This window comes from Perca fluviatilis, chromosome 9 (assembly GCF_010015445.1).
Source record: "Perca fluviatilis chromosome 9, GENO_Pfluv_1.0, whole genome shotgun sequence".
Taxonomy (NCBI): domain Eukaryota; kingdom Metazoa; phylum Chordata; class Actinopteri; order Perciformes; family Percidae; genus Perca; species Perca fluviatilis.
In genome coordinates, this window is record NC_053120.1 from 40,977,906 (window position 1) to 41,000,469 (window position 22,564).

The 22,564-nt window shown below is 39.7% G+C and overlaps 1 protein-coding gene across 4 annotated transcripts in view; it reads right to left on the bottom strand.

The window, feature by feature from the left end:
* LOC120565727 (LIM domain containing preferred translocation partner in lipoma) overlaps positions 1–22,564 on the bottom strand; it is a 179,364-nt gene that overhangs the window by 83,495 nt on the left and 73,305 nt on the right. For 3 of the 4 annotated variants that reach the window (XM_039811707.1, XM_039811708.1, XM_039811709.1), the window contains 2 exons: positions 19,249–19,352; positions 13,076–13,198 (listed from right to left, as the gene is read on the bottom strand). In XM_039811707.1, the coding sequence (XP_039667641.1) occupies positions 13,076–13,198; positions 19,249–19,352 (227 nt within the window). The remainder of the gene's footprint in view (positions 1–13,075; positions 13,199–19,248; positions 19,353–22,564) is intronic. The other variant, XM_039811710.1, reaches the window with a different exon arrangement.

The window sequence follows — 22,564 nt, forward strand, 5'->3', positions numbered from 1 at the left end:
TGCACACACGTCAGTGGCGTCAGAGCCCTGAAGAGTTCAAATATCCATCGCAAAGAATAGCTGCCTTCGGCTTTGACCTTTTCTAAGGAATAAAAGACGCTGGTTAGCATACCAGTGTCATGCCTCTGACAGCAGCAGAAGCAAACATTCCTCAGCTGACTGTCACTGTCAAAAAGAAATTGGGATTTAGGGCTACAAACTAAAGAGTTTGGTCTATAAAATTTAACAAAAAAAATCCATCAGTGTTTTCCAAAGCCCATGATGATGTCCTCAAATGACAAGGCTGGAACCAGAGAATTTTTACTTTTTGTTATAAAAAACTGACTCAAACCGATTATCAAAATAGTTGACGGTTAATTTAATAGTTGACAACTAATCGATTAATCTTTCTAGCTCTATCTGGATTTTATCAAGTGTATATTTGTTTTGTTTAACTTTGTCCTTAACAAGCAACTGACCATTTCTTTTCCTCATGCCTGACCTTTGTGTTCACTGGAAACCATCTGACACACGGCGCACCGATAACTAAAATGTAACGTGTCACCACATGTACCTTATTACACGTGTTCCAGACTGATGCAAATGTATTGCACCTTAAGAGAAATTTAAGTGTCTCAGTGTTGTGACCGCCAAAACACATTAAGGGCATTCCTGTCATTATAGCAGGACAGCAACATGCGTTTACGGAAACAGTAAGAGGATCTCCCAAACAAGGGCACGCTATGCTATAGTTTAAACAGTGCAAAGCTTTAAACTGGACATGTGACAAAAAGGCCAGGCGAGGCAAAGAATGAGTTTGACTGGTTGTAGGGCTGTAACTAATGATTATTTTCATAGTTGATTTTTCTGTCGTTGTTATAGTAGTCGTTTATTGTCTATGGTCTATAAAATGTCAAAATATAGTAAAAAATGTCAGTATATTAGTAATATCAGTATTTTCCAAAGCCCAAGATGATGTCCTCAAATGTCTCGTTTTGTCCACAACTCAAAGATTTTCAGTTTCCTGTCCCAGAGGAGAGAAGAAAGTAGAACATATTCACATTTAACAAGCTGGAATCAAAAATGTTTTTACTTTTCTTTCATAAAAGAATGACTCAAACCAATTAATCAATTATCAAAATAGTTGGTGATTAATTTAATAGTTGAAAACTAAATCGATTCATCTTTGCAGCTCTACCTGGTTGCTTTTTATTCGTATAGTATATATCTTAGAACAAGTAAAATAAAATTATACTTCCCTTAAAAGATCCTCTGACACCTGCAATGTCAACCACAATAAAGGACCATAATCATACAGTATTACAGTATACAATACTTAAAATAGAGTGCTAACTATAGAGAGCCGAAGTGAAACCTTCAAAAAAGCGTGCGTTTCAAAAATTAGAAACCCTCATTCAAAATCACACTGACATTGATAAGAATGCAAACCAAAAATCAGCCATGGAACATAACCTTGCTCAACAGTATGCTGTGCAGCTCACTCCAAACTGTATGATGTGAGACTTTTCTTCTAAATCCCAACAAGAAATCAAGTGTTTTTCCAAAAATTTCAGACTTTTCCTTTTATCTGATTCATTGTTAATTGTATCACTTATTTTTGGATATATTGCGCCAGGTGTTGTCAGTCATCTACAATGCAAAATATACCAAATAACACTGAACAGTCTTATGCCTTTGATGCATTTGGCTCAGAGTGTAGAGAGGGTCGGCCCTAAACCACAAGACCGGCGGCTCGATCCCGGCCTCCTCCGGCCTCCTCCGGCCACATGTCAAAGTGAGCAAGACACTGAACACCAAGTTGCTCCCAGGGCGCTGTATTTGTATGTGTTTAAAACATCCTAATGCTTAGGATGGGTTAAATGCAGAAATCGAATTTCACTGCATTGTCATTTGTATATGACATTTACGAATACGTTTTGTGTTAATTTACTGTATTCACACCAGGGTGTATGTTTTTGCCCTTGGCGATGGAATGAAATGACTCTTATTCCTTGCATCTCACACTCAACACAAAATGGCACGATTATACCTGGGAATCACAGGGTACCTCACGATATGATACAGAACATGGTACATGGCTCACGATACAGCAATTCTGCTACAATCAATATATTGCTAGACAATCCTATAAATATGCATCACGCTATCATTCTAAGTTAAATGTTGCTGGGGCATCTCCTAATGTTATTTTCCACAAACTGCTGTTCGCCATACTGTTAAAAACTTAAAACCTCTTAGGCTAGTTAATGTATAGTCAAGTTTCCTTCATTCACGTGTTGAGCGCCACCTCGAGAAGGCAGTATGAAGCAACGGGAGCAGGGAAATCTTTTTAGAGCGCCTCATTTTATTAATTAAAATACAGATATTTGGCGCCAGCGTATTGATTCTCGTATGGCACAAAGGACAACGATACATTGCCATATTGCTATTTTGTCCCACCCCTTATTATACCTGACATGAAATATGTACATTCAGTGTTAATCCATGTGTATATCCAAGTTCTCTTTTAAGCCCCTCATATGGAGATAAGACGGAGGTAAGGTGTAAGAGATGATGAGTGTTCCTGAAGGCATCAAGAATTTAAATGGGGAGGCCGTCCCTTGAGATGCCTCCAGAGTTTGAGCCTCATAAGGGGTGCAGAGGAAAGGTCACCAACCCTATCATACTCTCAGGGAGCTGAGACACCACCATGGTGGTCTGAAGTCTGCATCCTCTGCGACTGTTCAGCAGACGCCATTATCAGTGGGAGACTAGGGAGCGAGCAGTGAGGGCCTATCATTCTGCCATGTTGTGACAGCGAGTGCCATCCGCAATGCTCTGCCTGTTGAGAGATGGGGAGTGTCATGGCATGGCTTGACTGGCACAGTGTGAACTGAGGCCTCCTTAGGGCACTCGTGTGGAAGGATCCTTCTCAGCAGCATTTCAAGCAATTGGCTTCACCTAAACTGTCAGCAGACTTCAATAATGCCAATTTGTTTTGTATGGACATGACAACTTACTACGCAGACATCAAGATATTGGACATCGAGTAAAAAAACAAACAGACCAATGTGTGCAATTCTGCAGCTCGTCTGCTGACGAAGGGGAAGAGGTTTCAAGATTAACAACCAATTTTTACCAGAGCGAATCAACTAAAGGTTTGAAAACACCCTTAGTTCCCGAGTTAAGGTCCTTTGGTGCCAGAGTTTCAAAAACTCTGGTCAAAAAGGGCAAAAACACACAGTTATGAGACCTGCCGCGATAGAACGAGACCCAACCCAATTGAACCCAAGTCAGGTTTTAAATACTAGGAACCCCTTACTTGTTAGGTCCCAATCTAAACAATATGTATAAAGCTCAACAGTCTGGTTCCGGTCTACATCCATGACGTTTCACTTCTGGTATTGCTCCGGTGCCGCAGGAAATTCCGCCGGTTGCATGTCTTTTCGCCGATGTGCGTCCCCTTCCTCTTTCTTTGTGTTGGCGTTCTAACCTCCGGTGGATTTGTAGGACTATTCAAGGACTCAAGGACTCAAGGACTATTTGAGGACTATGGTTAACTGCTCCTCAGATCTCTGCAGGGTAAATCCAGACAGCTAGCTAGACTATCTGTCCAATCGGAGTTTTCCGTTGCACGACGAAAACTATTTTTGAATGTACACGTTCCACCAAAACAAGTTCCTTCCTGAGGCTATTTTGCAGAGGCACCGTCCGGCGCTTAGCGCCGCCCATGATGATTGCGATTGGTTTAAAGAAATGCCAATTAACCAGAGCACATTTTTCTCCCAGAATGCTGTGTGGACTAGTCAGACCCTCCTCCGCAGCGCTGTGGAGGATGGTCTGGCAAAGCGAGACTAAACAATGGTTAATGCTTCTGTAAAAGTCTGTCTATCAACCATGTTGAGAACATTTTTTATTTGCGATGTCACGTAGAAGTACTACACTACCCACAATCCTAAGCTTAACAGCAACGTCTTTGATTGGTGGAGCTTGCGGTTATAATGGAAATGTTTACAGCACCCACGAACGGCTAATGTATAGTTAGCTGCTACCATTAAAGTCTATGATCGTTTATGGTTACAGTCTTGTACCTATGCCTAATTTGCGGTTTCCAAAATACTTTTGTGCCAAATCAAATATTTTATGGCTATGATTCATATATATACTATATATACTAGATTCTCGTAGTTGGTTGGCTTGGTTCCAGGCTTAAAACTCTGTAGTAAACATGTTCTGAAACGTCAATCGAATGAGGGGAATCCCTTCCGAAACCAGAGCCGTTCAAAAAGTCGGCGGCCACTGTTGAGCTCTGTGACTCCAGTGTTTAATAATGGAAGTTCACAACCTCTTTCTTTAGAGGCACCAAGGAGCTCAACAGCACGGTTCATGTCATTTTTCTAGACAGCATTAACAAATGCACACTTCAGTCTCCAACAAGGACACAAACAAAGAGATGGCTTCAGTGCACTTCACTGACTGACTGTTAATTGAGGTGGAACCATGACTGTAAGTGAGTCACACATTCTTTGGTCCCAGAAGTTGTGGCATTGCCAGAAGGCAGCCTAGTGACAGTTGAGTAGCTCTCCCTCCTCAGTAAAAGCACCCCCCATAAAACACACATGCAGACACATTCCCTCTTGACGCAGGGAAGTTTATCCTGGTCGTAGGTCTATGGAGCTGAGGCTTTCAATATTTTATTTAGAATGATGCACATTATCGTTACGCAGTGTGCGGATGAATCAGACAGGAAGAGCTTTTTAATTTCAACTTAGATCTTTATCACAGCGGACTGAATCAGATCAAGAAATGGTGCAGCCCAAATGGATGTAGTGCATTAGAGTTTAATTCGGACAAAAATGTCACTGCTTAATGCGGAACAAAATTCTTACGTGGTTACTTCATGGGTTATACAATGGATAACTAGTGATGAGCATCAGCACTGGTGTATACTTTTCTCCTCAACAAATCTACTGCATGATCATAAGAGACCACTGTAATAAAATACAACATCCAGCGCCGCTGTGTGTCGCCGCTGTCTAACTATGTTCTCTTCAGGAACAAACTTCGAAATAGCAAGCTACACGCTGAAAATGGCAAGTTTTGCAGAAAATTTGGATCTGCAACAAGGCAGACCTGCTTGGTTCTTTCAGGGAATGAGTGTAAAGATTCACAAAGAATATGTTTATGCATTTACTCTCAAACTGGGACATTTTTGGGACTGAAGTACACACGGCGATACACCAATGAGTTTTAACCATGTATCAGCTCATTTAAATAGCTCACGTTACTGTATTGTGTCAACAGTTAATTTAATATTGTATTTGCCATTTTCATTTAAACAAGTTCCTTCCCGAGACTATTTTGCAGAGCCACCGTCGCTGCGTCTGGAGCTTAGCCCCGCCCAAGGTGATTGTGATTGGTTTAAAGAAATGCAAACAACCCAGAGTTGTAGACGGCGCTACAGTAACACATTCTGACGGGTCACAGATTTCTTTGTAACACCGAAAAGCCTGTGTTAGTGTACCCAGCCTTTTTGAGCCAGGTAAGATTTTGAGATTTCTTTATATAAGCCTAATTGTATTTTAATTTTACTTTATAAGTTATCTGTCGTAGGTTTGCTGATACTGGGGCAGGACCATCACAGAAAAAAAAGGAAATTAAACGAAGAACAACTAAAAGCTCAAAGGGAAAGTGAAAGACGACCAGCGATAACGTGAGTCACACTCTGTCGGGCTTTAACAGATGGAGACAATTACGGGATTGTAAAAGATTCAAAACCAACCTCGAATTGGCCCTCGGGTAAGTAATAAGTCTATTTCATTCATAAAATACCTTTACAATGCGTGATGTGGTTGTACGTCAGGAGCCGACATTAAATGACGCCCCCCTTCCATTCAGCGCGGACGTGTTATTTACTTTAGTCCGTGATTGTGTTGGCCTACCATTTTCTTCTCCCTTGTACCTGTGTAAAGTTACTTGTGTATAGCGTTTGTGGGTTTCATGAAATGCGCTAAATGAATTATTATATTATAGGAGTTAAATCATATGAGTTATTATTATGTTGGTTGCTACAACAATCTCTTAATGGTTTGGCTCGTGACCCAGTGACAGTGATACCATTACCCAGTTTAGCTCACGATACATCCAAACTAGGCTAAGTTACCGTATGCAACACTTGAAATGCAACGATGCATCTGTAACTTATTCTTTTATTGTAAATGAATGATTTTCTGTCTGAGCAAAACATTCATCATAACTATATGACCTCCCCATAACGCTAACTCAGTAATCTACAGTGGGTAATACAGCACCGTAAAGAAAAGAGCTTTAGGACAGCAGCTGTGGTAAAAACACTACCGCTTTAGTCCAAAGGGGCCGCTAGAATCAACACAAACTGAAAGTTAGAAATAGCCACTTTAAGTTCTGATTGCGGTACTTAGTTTTTATGTTGTTATTTTGTTTATAATGACCTAAAGGCATATTAAATGTGTAACAAATCTTTTTACAATGTACAAAATAAAGCACACACTGGATGTTGTAGAACCTCAGCAGAAGGGTTGGTGATGTGTTTGATTACTAGAAATTCCCCAGAGCTCGGTGTGAATCAGAGGTCACAGTGGGCAAAGCTTGTGTAGCGCTGCTGCTCTGGCGCTTGATGAGCGCACTATTTTGACACTCATCTGGGCCTCCTTGTTAGCTCCCCCACAACAGATCTGATGTGCTTAGACAGGCCTACGCTGCATATTAGCAGGGCTGGTTGGGCGCAGATTGCAGTGCAGCAGGATTTAGCATGAACACGCTCTTCTTGTGTTTCCTCCAATCACCATGCCAGAACTTAGAATTGAGGACAGAAACTGTTATTAACATCTTAGAATGGGATCGTAAACAATATGTAATGTATGGACAAAAATATGTAGGGATCTACGCCAACCAGACAGTTCACCAGAAGACCGATTAACGGCTCCTTTATAGCTAAAAGTGTGGTAATCAGTAAAGTTGGCTGCTGTAGAGTTTTATGGATTAACACATAATTCCATATCTTTTTGGTGTGGGGGTTGGGTTGGGGCATGGATTATCATGGCAGCAATCATTGTGAGGTAAACAGTAGAACTATTCTGTTCACTTCCGTTACAAAAAAACTACAAGTAAGGTGAGCTAAAGTCGGTCTAGACACAGCCTTAACCCTCAAACAGCCCTTAGAAGATAATGTCCTCACTCACTCACAACATTTTCTCACTCTCCTGATCTAAAATGGGAATCCTCACAAGATAGATATACAGGACAAGAGCACCAACACAAACAATTGTTTTGGCAACTTAACTTAAAAAACATAAATAAAAACCTGATTCAACCATGTCGTTTCCACTAAGGGTCTTTTTACCACATTTCAGTTCCAATAGTCCATTTGATACTTCTTTACTATCACTCATACACTTCCTTATATTACTTGGTTTTCTGCTGTATTCATGTCACTAACTCAAACAGCGAGTGTATATTGCATGCTCGGTATGTATAGCCTACTGTGTGACATGAAGTGCCGAGAATGTTTTAAATACAGGCTACAACTTGTTTGCTGACACACCTTCAGAGTTTTTAAATAAATGTTATTTTTTTAGATTGAAATAAATTGTCTAAACCAGAGATATTCAACAGGTGGTCCGTGACCCCTAGGGGGTCCTCAGAGTTAGTGCAGGGGGTCTGCCAAATTATGTTAAAAAATTATTTTTTGAAAGTGTCTTTTTTTCAAAAATGTAAATGTTTGAAAATATACAATAATATGAATCCAGAATATTATAGCAAATATAAATTGGCCTATTTGTGATTAAAAAAATAATTATTATTTACACATTGAATATAAGCTTACTATAGGTACGGTAGCCATCAGTGTTGGGGGTACTGTAATCAGATTACATTTGTTTGTAACACAGTAACATAACACATTACTGTTGATAACTCAGTAATCACATTACAGTTACTCAAATAATTATTGCATTACTGGTTCTTCAACTATCTGCATAACGGGAGGAGAGAATAACAAATCAAACGTCCATTTTCGTGCGTGTTTGCGCCACCATAACACCCGTCCAAGTAGACGAAACAAATATGGCAGAGCCACCACTTAAGACATCTTTTAAGGCCCATTACTTCAAATTAGTTGTGCAAAAGGACAAAACTTAAATTGTCCCCCGGTCACAAACACCTCTCCACCACCACGAACACAACATCCAATCTAAGCTATTTGCTAAAGTCCCCCAGACCCTGAGAACCTGATGAAAAGAGCATGTTGCCGACACCAGCTATGCAGCAGGTAAACAAAGCAGAGATAAATAAGCTTGTGGCAGCATACATAATGGAGGAAATGTGGCTTGTTTCGACAGTGGAATCGCCGTCTTTTCGAAACATACCGGGCAAAACACAGATAATGAAGAGCAGACGGCCGCCAGTACTTCTTGACAAATTTTGTGCTGAATCTGATTTTCACAACTTTGTTGTCAGCTCTGTGGTATTAAAGAGCATAAAAGAGAGACCTTGTGTATGTCGTCATTATAATAATAATAATAATAAAGGGTTTGTGTTGATCTGGGCATACATGAGGTTTAACTTGATATTGTTATTTGGCAAGTAAATTATGGTGCATCTCAGGATATGAAGCTATCCAAAAGTTATGTAACTAGTAGTTACTTTCAGCAGTGAGTAATATAGTAAAGGCTTTATTTTTTTAAGTAACTAGTAATGTGTAATCTATTACTTTTTTTGAGTAACTACCCCAACACTGGTAGCCGTACAGTTAAGTTTGAGGAGTCACTGTGCCTTCCACATACAGTATATGTTTAACATTAAAACATGATGTATAAATAATATATGAATATCCATTTATTTTCATCCATCCGACCCAGTTTAACATGCAACTTAGTTTTATACAATATATGTACAGCAGTAAGGGGGCACTACTCCATCTCTCTTTCAGCTAAGGGGTCCTCGGCCTAAAAAATGTTTGCAGACCCCTGGCCTAGACTGAAGCAGAACCTAAATATTTGATGAGAATGTGTAAAAAAATTAATGACATTCTGCTCAATTATATTCAAACATTACTGATTTAAATCTGGTACAACAAGAAATAACAGAAACCTCTCACAGAATAAAGAGCATCATCACTATAATCGGGACTGGCTTCTTTTTTGCTGTCGCAGGATAAAGCAAACACAAACGTAGTTAACTGTGTCAAATAACAAATGGCATCTAAGACGGAAGTGGAAAGAGAACAAATGGGAATTATATAATGATCACATTTCATTACCCACTGTTATGCCACAGAGAATACCAACTAAAGCAAACAAAATTGTTTTGATGTCTGTGAAGCATCAGTGCCGGCTGAGTGTTTCGCAGGAATGCTACTTATATTTTTATGAATGAGCAGCAACGTCCATTGCAATTTCATCTGGGAGGCGAGCACACATAAGGTCCCCTTAGCGGACTCCAAAATGTAACATCAGGATGGAAGATTCCTCTCCCAGGCTCTTGAAAGGGAGAGCGCGGGGCGGCCTATTGATTTTAGAGAGCTGGCTCTGTGATTGCTTGCGCGCAGAAAAGCTGCAAATCAAGATTGCTCGTTACTCTTTGCTTATACAAGCGGAAGATTACTGTGCAGCATGTTGTGCCAATGCTGGAGTATGAAACCTGGCCCGTGACACAGACTGGCGTTGTGTTGTAGAATAATGCATTGAAAGAGCCCAAGCACGGACTGACAGGAGCAGCTGGGTAGGGGAAAAGGTCAACCTGAGTTAATCAGTTAGAATCAGTATCAGCTGAGGAGAGATTAACAGCGTGCAAGTGTGCGTGTTTGTGTGCATATGCACGTAATACTGAAAAATAAACAATCACATTGAAAGCAACTCTGTTGTTGCAATGTGATGTTTTGAATGTTTGTCTCTGCAAACAGCTCTCAGAGAGAAGACACAGCGGCAGTAAAATGGGCATCATGATAGCACAGGGATGCTGCCTTACAGCGGCTATACGGGACGCTTACACGCCCGGTGTGTTTTAGCTGCAAAAACAGGGTTAAGTCAACAAAATGTCTGATACATAACATTGTATGGTTAATACATGTCATAGCATGTACAGTATGTGTTCTCTGCCGACACACAGGTGGTGTGGCTTCTCATCCATAACTCAAAAAGCTTGCAGCAGGTTGTGATAAAAATAAACATGCAGCGACTTTGACCCTGACAGGTAAAAGCACCACGACAGCCATACATTAGTTAGTATGACTGTTCAGCTGCTCAGTCGCAAGCTGGGCTCTCACAGAGCTATACAGGTGGACATCAATTTTTCAAGTCGTGTTGACAAAAGCTTTCAGACTCCTGCTCCGATATATACTGTACCGCATGTTCTTTTACCCAACAAAAGGTGTGCACTTATACTATATTTTATTAAGAAAAATATGCCATGTGTTTCAGCAGCTGGTAGCTCCACGTCCTTAAAAAGTGTTTATAATTCTATGCAACGTGTATGTATTGCACAGACACAGGCTTTGTGTGTGTGTGTGTGTGTGTGTGTGTGTGTTACATGAAACAGAGAATTAATGAAAGGAAACAGATGCTTTCACATTGTGCTGTAGATTCCCTTTGTTCTGAATGCAAACCTTGTAACACTGACAGCTAGCAGCATGTAGAGGATATATAATGTATACTGTACAGCTAAACATAAGATTTTTTTTGTTTTCTCTACTGTTAAAGGCATAGTTCAACATTCTGGGAAATACACTTCTTCACATTCTTGCCACAATCTAGATGAGTAGATTGCTACCTCTCTCATGTCTGTACACTAAATATGAAGCAACACCCAGGAGCCATCCATCTTAGCTTAGCATAGGACTTGTCAGTTGTTTAATCTGTATAAAAACAACAAGCTGTGGTTTTATTGGGAGGGGTCCAATATGGGGGACTATTTCTTGGCACATAAGCCCCCGTAAAATAGTGCAATATTGTTTTTCACTTCTGTTTTTAAATGGATGAAACAAACGAGATGGGATGTGTTAATAAGTAAGCTTCAGAGGTTGGTGGATTTTGTTACCGGTTTCATTAACTAATAATAATGTGTATCGTGACCTCAAACGTATCCAGCTACGAGGCCCTGAACATGATCAAGTTCTCTAGACAGACACCTGTGGGCAGCTGCTCTATGCAGACTATAATAACCCTATAATACAACGTCTGTATTCTACTACAAACATGCTCCAAAAGGCATTTCACCATATTTTATGAGCACATAATGTAATTTTTTTTAACGGTATCGCATTTAACACCAGCACCCGTGAACACACGGACAACACCAAGCATACTAGAAATCACCAAGTCATATTTGACTTACTTGCCTTTATCATGTGTATCATTTCAGAACCACATGGTTCATTTCTTTCCCCTCTGCATCCGCTATGTTTCCCCTGTGTGGTGCAATAATTTTCACTTTGTGTGTGGTACACCCATTTCACTCCCTCTAACCAGGGAGCCAGGAGTCACTCAACCAATGGACCCAAGCACTCGCAACCAGTAGTCTTTTGTCTGTCTTTGTCACACTGCACACTTCCCCGAAAAATACCATGTTTCAAGTATCATTTTACAACAAACGTAGCATCTTACATGTGTATTCTACTAGTCTAAAAAGGAGAGTATATTCACAGATGTGCTAAAAAACGTGCTATGAAAGTAGTTAGAACATGTTTCCTGCACAATAAAGTCACAATCTGACATGCACTAACACAATAAGGTCAATAGGTGAATGTAAATATGTATGTGTTTCACTGTATGAGGTCACAGAGGTCTGTAGCTAAACGAATTCCTGTCAATAATGTATCATCTTAACCCTGTATTTTGTCGTACACATGCATCCTTTAATAAATAAATAAAACAAACAACATGTAGGCATGGTAACTAAAGAATAAAAACTGTTCTACCTTTAAGTATATTCACAAATATTTGGACTAAATTATTTTGATCCCAGTGTAGCCGCGTCCGTAGCCATCACAGTGAACAACCTTTCAGGTATTGCATTATTGCTCGAATATCTCACTAGAGATATGATCTGCATGGTGTTAAAAACCCCTCTGAGCCTTCCTACTCCAAACACAATTGGTTAGGTTTTTTTATCCGCCTGTCCTACATTTATTGTGTGTCAAACAATTTAGTGAACTGCCCAAGGCTTTGACTTTTCGAAGTTGCTCTTAATATCGTTTGATATCAACTAGTGATTTAGGTCAAGACTCATTTTGTCATTAGTGCAAAACAGTTTTAAGAGATGTAACATATGGCTTTGTTTCCTGCAGGAAACCTTATCTGCTAAAAAATATCATTTGGTTTTAATTGTCTAAAAATAATTCAACCAGTCTGTAGTTGGTTGGTTGGCTTTACCCAATAGCATCCTTCATACAGCAGAACTTGTTTAAAAGCTGTGTGTATCATCTCTTCCTCACTTGTGAGCAGTGGTAGAAGTACTCAGGTGCCTGACTTTACTGTACCAGTACCAGTACGTCCATGTACAAATACTTAAAAGGACTACAAAATCCTACTTAAGTAAGTAAAAACATAACAGAAGTATTATCATGAAAATATACTTAAAGTATCAAATGTAAAATTACTTGTTTTGCAGAAAAATCCAGTCTGTAATCTTTGCTTTTTTTTTGTGAAATGTTAGAGAATTTTACTCAAAAGTTCAAAGAGGGACACACACACAGGGAAATATGAAAAATAGCCCCAACTAGACACTGCGTTTGTGTGTCAACAGGAGCGAGAAAAATATAGATATATTTAAGTAGATTCAAACTTTGGAGCTTCTAGCATTAACAAGGTCTCATTTTCTAACAGATTTGTTGTTGAGAAACACGTGTGATGTTTTGAATATGCAGAAAGTTCTGAACAATACAGGAGAATATAATAACTTCCTTTGCATCAATAAACACATTCGCACCGTAAATTAATGCAGAAAAGGCACAAATTGTTGCAGAAACATTCACCAAAATGTAGGAAATGAAGTGTAGTTAATATACTTAGTTCCAGTGTATATTTGTATGTGCAGGTGTGAAGTTGTGTCGGTCTCATACTTGTGGGATCCGGGGCTTGTAGGGCGAGCTGCTCTCCAGGTCTTCCAGGATGCTGGTGAGGGAGTCGATCTCGGCGTCCAGACTGGAGCGTCTCTCCTCCAGGGTCTTCTCTGGTGCTTTCATCTGGGAGCAAACATCACACATATGTGTAATACAGCAGAGGAAATTACCAAAACAGCCTGTAATGACACTCCTACCACTTCCACACCAATGGCTCAACCAGAGTTATACCCAGGTCGAGGGCGTCTTTGAATGGGGTAACTCTCCTCCATCTGCTCGGCTTCGCGACCCAGGTTGCCAGGTGGGTTTGATCAGGGTAGGACTAGATTTGCCAGACCTGCCTCCGCAGCGCTGTGGCAAAGGGTCTGGCTAGTCCACACAGCATGGGAGAAATGTGTGCTCTGGTTTATGGCCATTTCTTTAAACCAATCACAATCGTCTCGGGTGGCGCTAAGGATGGAGCCACGGTGCCTCTGCTAAATAGTCTCAGGAAGGAACTTGTTTTGGTGAAACATGTGTACGTTCAAAAGTAGTTTTAGTCGTGCAACAGAAAACTCAGATTGGACAGATAGTCTAGCTAGCTGTCTGGATTTACCCTGCAGAGATCTGAGGAGCAGTTAACCATAGTCCTCACAAATCCACCGGAGGTTAGAACGCCAACACAAAGGAAGAGGAAGGGGACGCACATCCGGCTGAAAAAAGTGAAATCGGGTGGAATTTCAACAACTTCAACAACAGCAAGGTGGAGCGGTTTAATTAATTTCCAAACAGTCCGCTGGCAGTGGGGGCCCGGATGGTCACTAGTCTGCCTTTCTGCAGGGCAATAGCAGAGTTTTACAGGCAAAACTGCGAAAGGTGATCTCTGAATTGTCATGACCAGGGTTATACCCATGTAGACTGGCTTGGTTTGAAATTCCAAAAGGAGGGTTGAACCCTGATCAGACAACCCTAGCCCAACCCTGGTAGGTGGTGTGAAAGAGGTATTAGTTATGTGCTTTTGTCTTGTTGCACTCAAAGGTTAAGGACAGATAATCATCAATGGCGAGTAATTGGAGACATTCTCTGCTGCTTTGTTTGGATTACAGTTTTGGAGTTCATGCTTCACCTTGACCTTAGACAATCTTTTTGAAAGCCACACATCAATAGCAGACACTTCTCTCGGGAGAGAAATGCAGCGAGAAATAAGAAGCAATGTATTGTCTGAAAGACAAGTGTCATAAAGCAGTGCACTATTCACCTCCTGCTTTTCAGCACACTTGGATTTACAGTATTTCATTCCTCATGCATTATTCATCACAATCTCATCCAGCAGTTTTTCAAACAAAAAAGTCAGGGTTTTTTTAGAATTAAAGTTTGATTTACATTATTCCATATTTCAAATATGATACGAATTGTTCAGATTTTTAATTAACTAGTTTATTATCAGAGGAAGCTTGAAAGTGTCAGCAACAGCAACAGGATCACTGCAACAGTCTCAGACCCCACTGATTTATTCATCTACATTTTTTTCAGTTTCACCTCAGAGAAAACATAACCTCATAACATAACATTTTAAAAAAAGACCCAAAATGTTAACAAAACCGTTGTACAAAAATCTGGAAAGTAGCTAAAATGATTTGACCATTTGTGACACTCGGTTTTCTACAAAATTCCCGGGAATTTCTCCATGGAATGACAGATGTATTTTTAGTCTTCTGAACTACGCTGCAACTGCAAGAAGACTTCTTGCAATTGCCTGCGGGGGCTTTTTGAGTTGGCTGGATCAGTGACTGCTTCTTATTCTAATGTTATGTGTTTGGATTACCTGTCACAATCTATTACAGGCAGCGCTTGCCTCCATTTGGAGCAGAGCTGCTGCTTAAAAACATCTAAGGCAATCATGAGCGGGGGTAAACAAAGCAAAACACTAATGGCTTGTCTCAAATCAACAAAAGAAAAAAACAGGCAAACTTATTTAACGGGGATAACGAGGAGGATGAAAGGAAACCTTGCAGTCTTTGTGACGTGTAGGGCTTCATAATGTGGGCAAAATCCGCGATGAAAACTAGCTGCTTTTGTCTTCCTCTCTCCTGCTAAAGGTTTTGGCATTAACATGTCATAACCAAGACATCTCTCTCAGCCAGGGTGATAAAGGCGAGAATATTTTTGCATTCTTCTGAGGAAATACCATTTCATCACTGTTTTATGCATTCAGTGTGTATACTTTCTCTACTAAGGCAGAGAGAACAAGATGCAAAGACATTTTGACTGATATCCATCCCTTTTTTTCCAAACGGCGCCTGCAGTTAAATGAGTTCTGCCCTGGCTACAGGACACATAATTAAGATACCAGTGGTATATTAGGGAATTAAGTTGCATGGCCAGGGGGGATTCTACAGCCAATATGATAGGAGAAGAAAAGCTAAGATGAAAACACGAAAGCACTTTTCAAACTAATTAAGCACTTCATTTCTTTCTGTGATTTCAGGCCTCAAATATATTTGACTTCTACTGTCGATGGCAGAAATGGCAGTGGTGAATAGGGAAAGAAGCTAAACTGATTATCTTTGTTATGTCCACTTACTGTAATAAACTGTATATGATAGCTTTTTATGAGCTAAGAAAAACATTTTCATAGTCCAATTGGGTTTTTAAATTGTTTATTTACCTTAACCCTTGTGTTGTCTTCCCGTCAACCTTTTTTTTTGTTTTTTCCGTTTTAAATTGTTAACTTTTTCTTCTACACATCTTCAGCGCTTATTTCTACATCCCATTTTTTGTGATATAAAACAAAAATTGAAAACGGGTCAATTTGACCCTAAGTCAACACAAGGGTTAAAGGATATGTTCACCTTTTTTTCTTTCAAGTCTGTCTTACAACAATAGTCAGGTGCCCATATGTCCGTTATAATAGACTTTGCTCCTCCTCCTGAACATACTGGCCGTTAAAAGATCCCTTCGTAATTTGCCTTTAATGTAAGTGATGAGAGACAAAATCCTCAGTCCTTGTTTTGCGCAAAAAAACATTCCACAGTGAAGCTCATATGAGGCCTCAGCAGTCTGATGGACAACTTCCAAAGTTAGTATTTTTTGTTCAAAATTCACTCTGTGTTTCCTCGGATTATTTTGGTGCTGAGCAACAGTAAAGGGATGGTAAGACGAAAAGGGAATTCCGTGCTTAAAAAAAAGACTTGATTTGACTAACTCAGAAAGCTGGAGCCTCATATTAGCTTCAGATAAACTCAAAAATTAATATATGTTTGCACGGAGCGAGGACTGCAGATTCCTCCATCACTTACATGTACATGGCAGTGCATTAGGAAGGGATATTTGAATGGTCAGTGTGAACGGGAGGAGTGATGACAGCAAGTAAAACCTGTTTCAGTGAACATTTTGTTTAAGACGAACATGAAAATCTGGAAGCACTGCGACTTGCCATTGACATAAAGGCAGGGTTGGTAATAGGGCTGAAAGATTTCTCGTTTTTTAAAATCGAAATCATGGTTTCGAAAGAATGCGATCAGCTAATCGTGAATCCGGGATTAATAAATTTGAATAATTTAGTTGAATGTTGTGGTTTAACATTTGATTTAACATTTTTTTATTCCTCTTTTCATTCTTGTATTTACTGTTTTTTCATAAAATAAATGCTGGAATAATGTTACATATCACAGATTGTTTAAAGACATGTTCTATTTTCAGTGGATTTTTATTTAACATGATCGTAGAAGGTGCAATATGCAACCAAAAATAATAATAATCGCAAATCGAATCGTGATCGCAATATCTGGCAGAAAAATCGCAATTAGATTTTTTTGCCCAAATCGTACAGCGCTAGTTGGTAATGTTGAAAAGCTCGCAAGATTTGAAAGTAGCATCTCCCCGGGGCTTTGTCTAACCCCTCCCCCAGACTTACACGAGCACTGCCGCGTCGCAGCTTCAGAGCAGAGCGGAGAAAGGACAGCAATTTGACTTCACGTCTCATTCACCGGTAAGCAAACACCTATATTATCATGGCGAATGTTTAAAACAAACATGACTGCTGTTAGCAACGTGGCGACGATGCCCATTGAGCTCAGGCTCATACACGGGAGGGGTAGAGTACGAGGCACGGAGGCATTTCATTGGTTCGTTCCAAGCGGACCATGAGGCAGTGATTGGTGTTTTTTTTTTACAGGAGATCATGAGCTACAGGTGATAAATCTTTTTCCCTCCTTTTTCAGAGCCCATAAGTTATTTATTGCTGTCAGGGTGTAAAGACCATTTCAAACAATATATGAAAAAGTGTATATTGGAAATACGTAGAAGTGAGTCTCAATTCGGGTACTTCTGCGAGTACACTTACATACTCACAGAAGTACGCGGACACAGTGCAACTGTACACATATTGCACTGTGTAAAATATGTACTCACTAGTGTAGTGTGTACATCTCAGGGTAGTGTCTCAAATCACACATGCACGTTATGCACTGAAAAATGACGCTTCCTTCTTCTTCTTCTTCTTTTTAAAGGTAAACTGCAGCCGGGCGGAGCATTGTGCCACCTACTGTCGCCCGCCAAAATATATACCGGCTTGTTTTCTCACTATCTAACTACAGTGTAGTGGTACTTATTGAAAAGAAAACACATGTACAGTATAAATTACATTTGTATAGTTCGCTGTTGCAATTGCAAGCGTTGCAGCTTCCTAGCCCACCATTTTCACAAGTTTAAAAAATACGTTAGTTGTCCCGTAGCTTCCGCGCCGTAACAAAGTTGGGCGAATGTTGAGGGCGAGTAGTGTCCAGTGTTCCACACTCAACGTTTTGACCGTTAGTGCAGCATCCGGGTACTTGTAGTGCACTGTATTTGGCCATACCTTGTCAGTGTGAACGCACTATGTACTCAAAATAGCAAGTGTAAGTACAGAAGTGTGAGTTGAGACACAGCAAAGGATTCTTATTACTGTAAAACATGCACAAAGGTACTATTTGTTTTCCTTTGATAGCGTTGAGTAACCAGGTTGAATATGAAATAGTATTTCATTAAACTTTTTGAACATTTTATTTAAACTTTGCACAAGCCCTAAAATAATGTTGGTGTGTCTCCGATTACAGTTAAAAATGGATGTGTAGTTATAGCTTCATGTTAGCTTACACACCCACACAGTTACTGTAGATATGAGTATAGGCAACAGATGTGGTTTTAGAAAAGTGAGAGTGGCAGGTCGCTAGCAGAAACATAGCCATTGTAATTCAACTAAAAATGATCTCTTACTATATTAAATCAACAGTGGCAGAAAGAATTTGTAACTGTTTAGGACTAATGATTTGATGCTGAACCCACGTCAAATTCTTGTCGATTTCAAATTACATAAAATATTTTGTTGATTACATTTCAACTGCTCATGTACTCCATTCTCTATGCTCAGCCAATTGTAAAGGGAAAAGCAGCTATGTTGATTGGCTGAGCCTAACATTCCCTTGGTTAAAGAAAAACCATGAAATTCAGAACTGTCGTTGCACTGCACATTTAAAAATATATATATTTGTACTATGTATGTATGCCTGTAGTTTGGTCATAACACCACATGAAGACATATACTGCTATTCTCCAGGATGCAGAATTATATTGTCTGTGTGTACAGTTTGTGTGGGAGGAGTGGTGATTTTACACTCATTGCATAATTAAATGATGTGACATTCTGTCTCCAAACTTACAAAGGAAGCATTCATTTAGGGCGAGAAACTGGTCAAATAGAATGAGGGGCTTGAAGAGGAACATTTAACAAAAGAATGTGAATAACTTGGAGGATTTCGCAGCACAGGTCAAGTGCTGAGAGTGTCAGTGAGATCGCAGAGGCCAGATATCCCAGGAGGGACAAAAGCCTGTGGGTATCATGACCAGCAGAGCAGAGAAAAGTGACCGGGCTCCACCAATAGGTGTCAGCCTTCCATCCTTCCTGCATGAGAGTTCTGAGGGATTGAAGAAAGTATGTGTTGTTTGTGGTTCCTTGAGTTAGGGTGGCTGGCTCCAGGCAGCATCTGGAGCTGGATGTTTTCTGCAGTTGGCTGCAACTCAAATGGACAGACAGTTTTGCTGGACTTAGTGCATGAACTCAGCGTAGAGCTCGGGGCGTTTTTTTGCTTTCTGTGCCGACTCTTAGAGAGTTACAGACAAACGAGAAGATTGAATACAGCAACAATTTCTCTCACCTGATAGTCGCATGAGTTCATCAGTGGGGGAGGAGGGAAGGAACCGGGGGAGGGCGGGAAACCGGTTGACTCTTCCGCAGGTGGTGGAGGGGGAAGGTAGTCTGCTGGGATGGACGCACGCACACACACACACACACACACACACACACACACACACACACACACACACACACACACACACAGCTTATTAAATACTTCCTCTTTTTTCCTACATTCAAACTGTCACAATTCTAAAAGAATAGACGCTACACTACTGAATAAACACACTATATAACTTTAGTTTTATTTATTTTCTCAATAACTAGTGTGACAGGTACAGAAACCGACAAGAAATTAGACTTAAACACAATTCTTAAAAGTAAAAAAAAAAAAAAAAAACTGGGTACAAAACTAGGGATAAGGTGAATCATATAAACTCCTTCTGTTACTTTAAGGAAATCACTAGACAGTTCCCATGATGCTCTGCATGGCCAAGGTCAAAAGCAGATTACACAGTAAGATTAACTGAGGATACTGTGTATAAAAATATGAATGGATCTGCTCGGGCTCCTGCATGCTGATCTGTGGAGAATGTGCACACACGTCCATCCATTCAAAAAACATACCCATGAAAGTGATATGCCATATGTGTAGAACTGTGTAATGTGCTGAGCACTTTATTGGAACCCTTGCCCTTTCGTATTTGTGGAAGCTACAACAAATAAAGAACACAATGTAATGGGTCAAGTTAAAAAGTCTCATTTACAGTTGTAGGTAGTTGCTGGCTAACATTTGCCACAAATGCTTTCATTTTACAACTTAACACATACTGTTAAAGCTTGTATAATCCATATTTGTTATATTAACAATGGATCAAATGGCTGCCTAATCTGAAAGGTAGGGCTGGGTTAAAATAATCGATTCTCCAATGAAAATCGATCTTTGTTTGAGTGATTGGATATCGATTAATAAAATCTCAAAATCTATCTTTTAATATGTTAATATAATGTTTGTCCTGTTATTTAAAAAGTACTTTAAACAAACTTTTGGGGAGGTCAATTCTTAATGTAAACAATAACCTGGTGCATTATAAAAAATATTTGAGGGGTGCTTCTTGCTTGTACAAGTTCTCTGGAAATCTCTTTTATAGCCAAGCAAAATGGGTAATGTAACTAACTAACTCACTCTAACCTCATTGATACTGAATCCTTGTGAATCGAAATCGAATAGATTGGGAAAATCATTGGCGATAGCCAGTCCTACTGAAAGGGTTCAGTCATAGTAAAGAACCTGCAGGGAATTATCACCCAACTCTGCAGATCCTCTCAGCTTGAAGGAGCATCTTAGCCTCTTTCAGCTCATTGTTTTGGTTGTTACCGTCCACAACTTTACTCTTTTGGTTCAACCACCATCGCTCTCATCACAACCCACTCTAAAAATCCACTGTACACAACCTGCTCAGCACCAAACAGCAGACAGACAAAGTTAGCAGCTAGCTAGCTAACATAGTGGAATATTTAGCAACTAAAGTGCCAGCTCTTTCTCTCAGGAGTTCGTAGAGAACAAAACCAAGCTAAATGAATGTTAATGTTGCTCGGTGTCTGCTGGATGTGTAAATAAGCAACCGTTTTTCCAACATATCATTGCCCTGAGTGGCCAAATATATTATAGCAGGTTTAACTTTAAGAACGTATTGTATAATACTGTATTTGTACACATTTGAAACGGTGTCATTTACCATTAATATTAAGTGATGTTTGAATTGTATGGCTATATTGAATTGAGTTTATTGTGTTTTATAGCTGCAACACATCATTTTGTTCAAAGAGCGTTCAAAAGAGTTGCATTACTCGCTTTCAGGTCCTGCAAACACTCATCAGGATCAGATTGATTATTATGACATGATACAGCATTTAAGTACCTCTAAAGTTACTCTGAGCTAAATATTCAAAACACAGTGAATCTAGATATCCATATTTCTCATTAAGTTGTCTGAAAGATATAATGCACCATTTCTTAAAGGCAGCATCTGTACAAAATGCTGAGAAATGACGATTATTCATCAAAATTTGTCTTGAACTGTAAAATCAAATCAGACATTGGAAAGATGTTATACAGTTATTACAAAAGAGAAGCGGAGAGAAGAAATGGAGCCTCGTCATCTCATGTCAATGGAGTGACACAAATAATTGTAGCAATTTGGTTAACTAAGTAGTACTAATCTGGAGTAAGCATGTGTTTCTTTTCCCCCAGAGATTGGAAATGTAAATTTTGTGTTACAAATGAGTTAGACTAGGTGTTTGTTCTGCCAGAGGAGGAGAAACAAGCCAAATTTGTAGTTCTAAAGTCCACGCTAATCCAAGGATTGCATCCAACCACATGTTTCAGACAGGATAAGGAGTTACGTGCCAAATTAAATTCTGATTTGGCTTCTCTTGGCAAAGGACTTAACACTGAATCATTTGACCATGTACTTCTAAGTCCCCAAACCAGACATGAGCTTTGCAAATTAAAGGCTTTTATGAGATGTAATGGGAATTTGTTCCAATGCTAAGACTTTGATGGGTCCTGTTCAGAAATTCCATTTGCTTTCCATGGCTTTTATCTGTTTTCATTAGAATATAATTGATGTCATCAATGTAGTTTATCCAAGGCAGCTGACCAAATTAATTCAGCGCGGGTTTACAGTAGCCTCGATAAACAGCCGAAGAAGAGAAAGAAATAAAAAAGCAAGACAGAGTGATAATGCAGCATGGTTAGAATTGGACACATTGGTGTGCACGTCTTGAGCATTACAACATGTCAGAAATTGTGAGCATTGCATTAAACATTCCCTGTGGGGGCTTGAGGGCCTCCATGTATTGTTTATATAATAACCTTGTGACCTCCGCTTAAACTCAAGCGTAAGAGCTCTTCTAAACCTCTGGGAGAGGAAATAAAATATGCTGCTCGACAACAAGGTTCTGCCCCGGTCCTCCCACCCCTCCGCTCCAGCACAGATCTGTAAGTCACTTGTAACCTGTGGCTTACGGAGAATTAAAACATTAAGTTTCATGTACATTTCTCTCGAACATCAAAGATGTTTATAGATTTCTCATTTCAGGAAAAGACAAGAGTTGTAAATGTTACAGAGATGCATGTTTCATTGAAAAGGAGTGCAGTATGTGGAACAGTGGAAAGCGAGACTTGGAGCTGGAACACAGATCATGAAGCATCTTTGCTGAAAGGATCTTTCTGGTTATTTTTCTAGTATCTGTAATCGTGCCATTACAGTCATTTAGGAGTTAAAATGTGTTAATGTGCCCATGTAAAACACAATCACCAGTCGGGTTAGTAT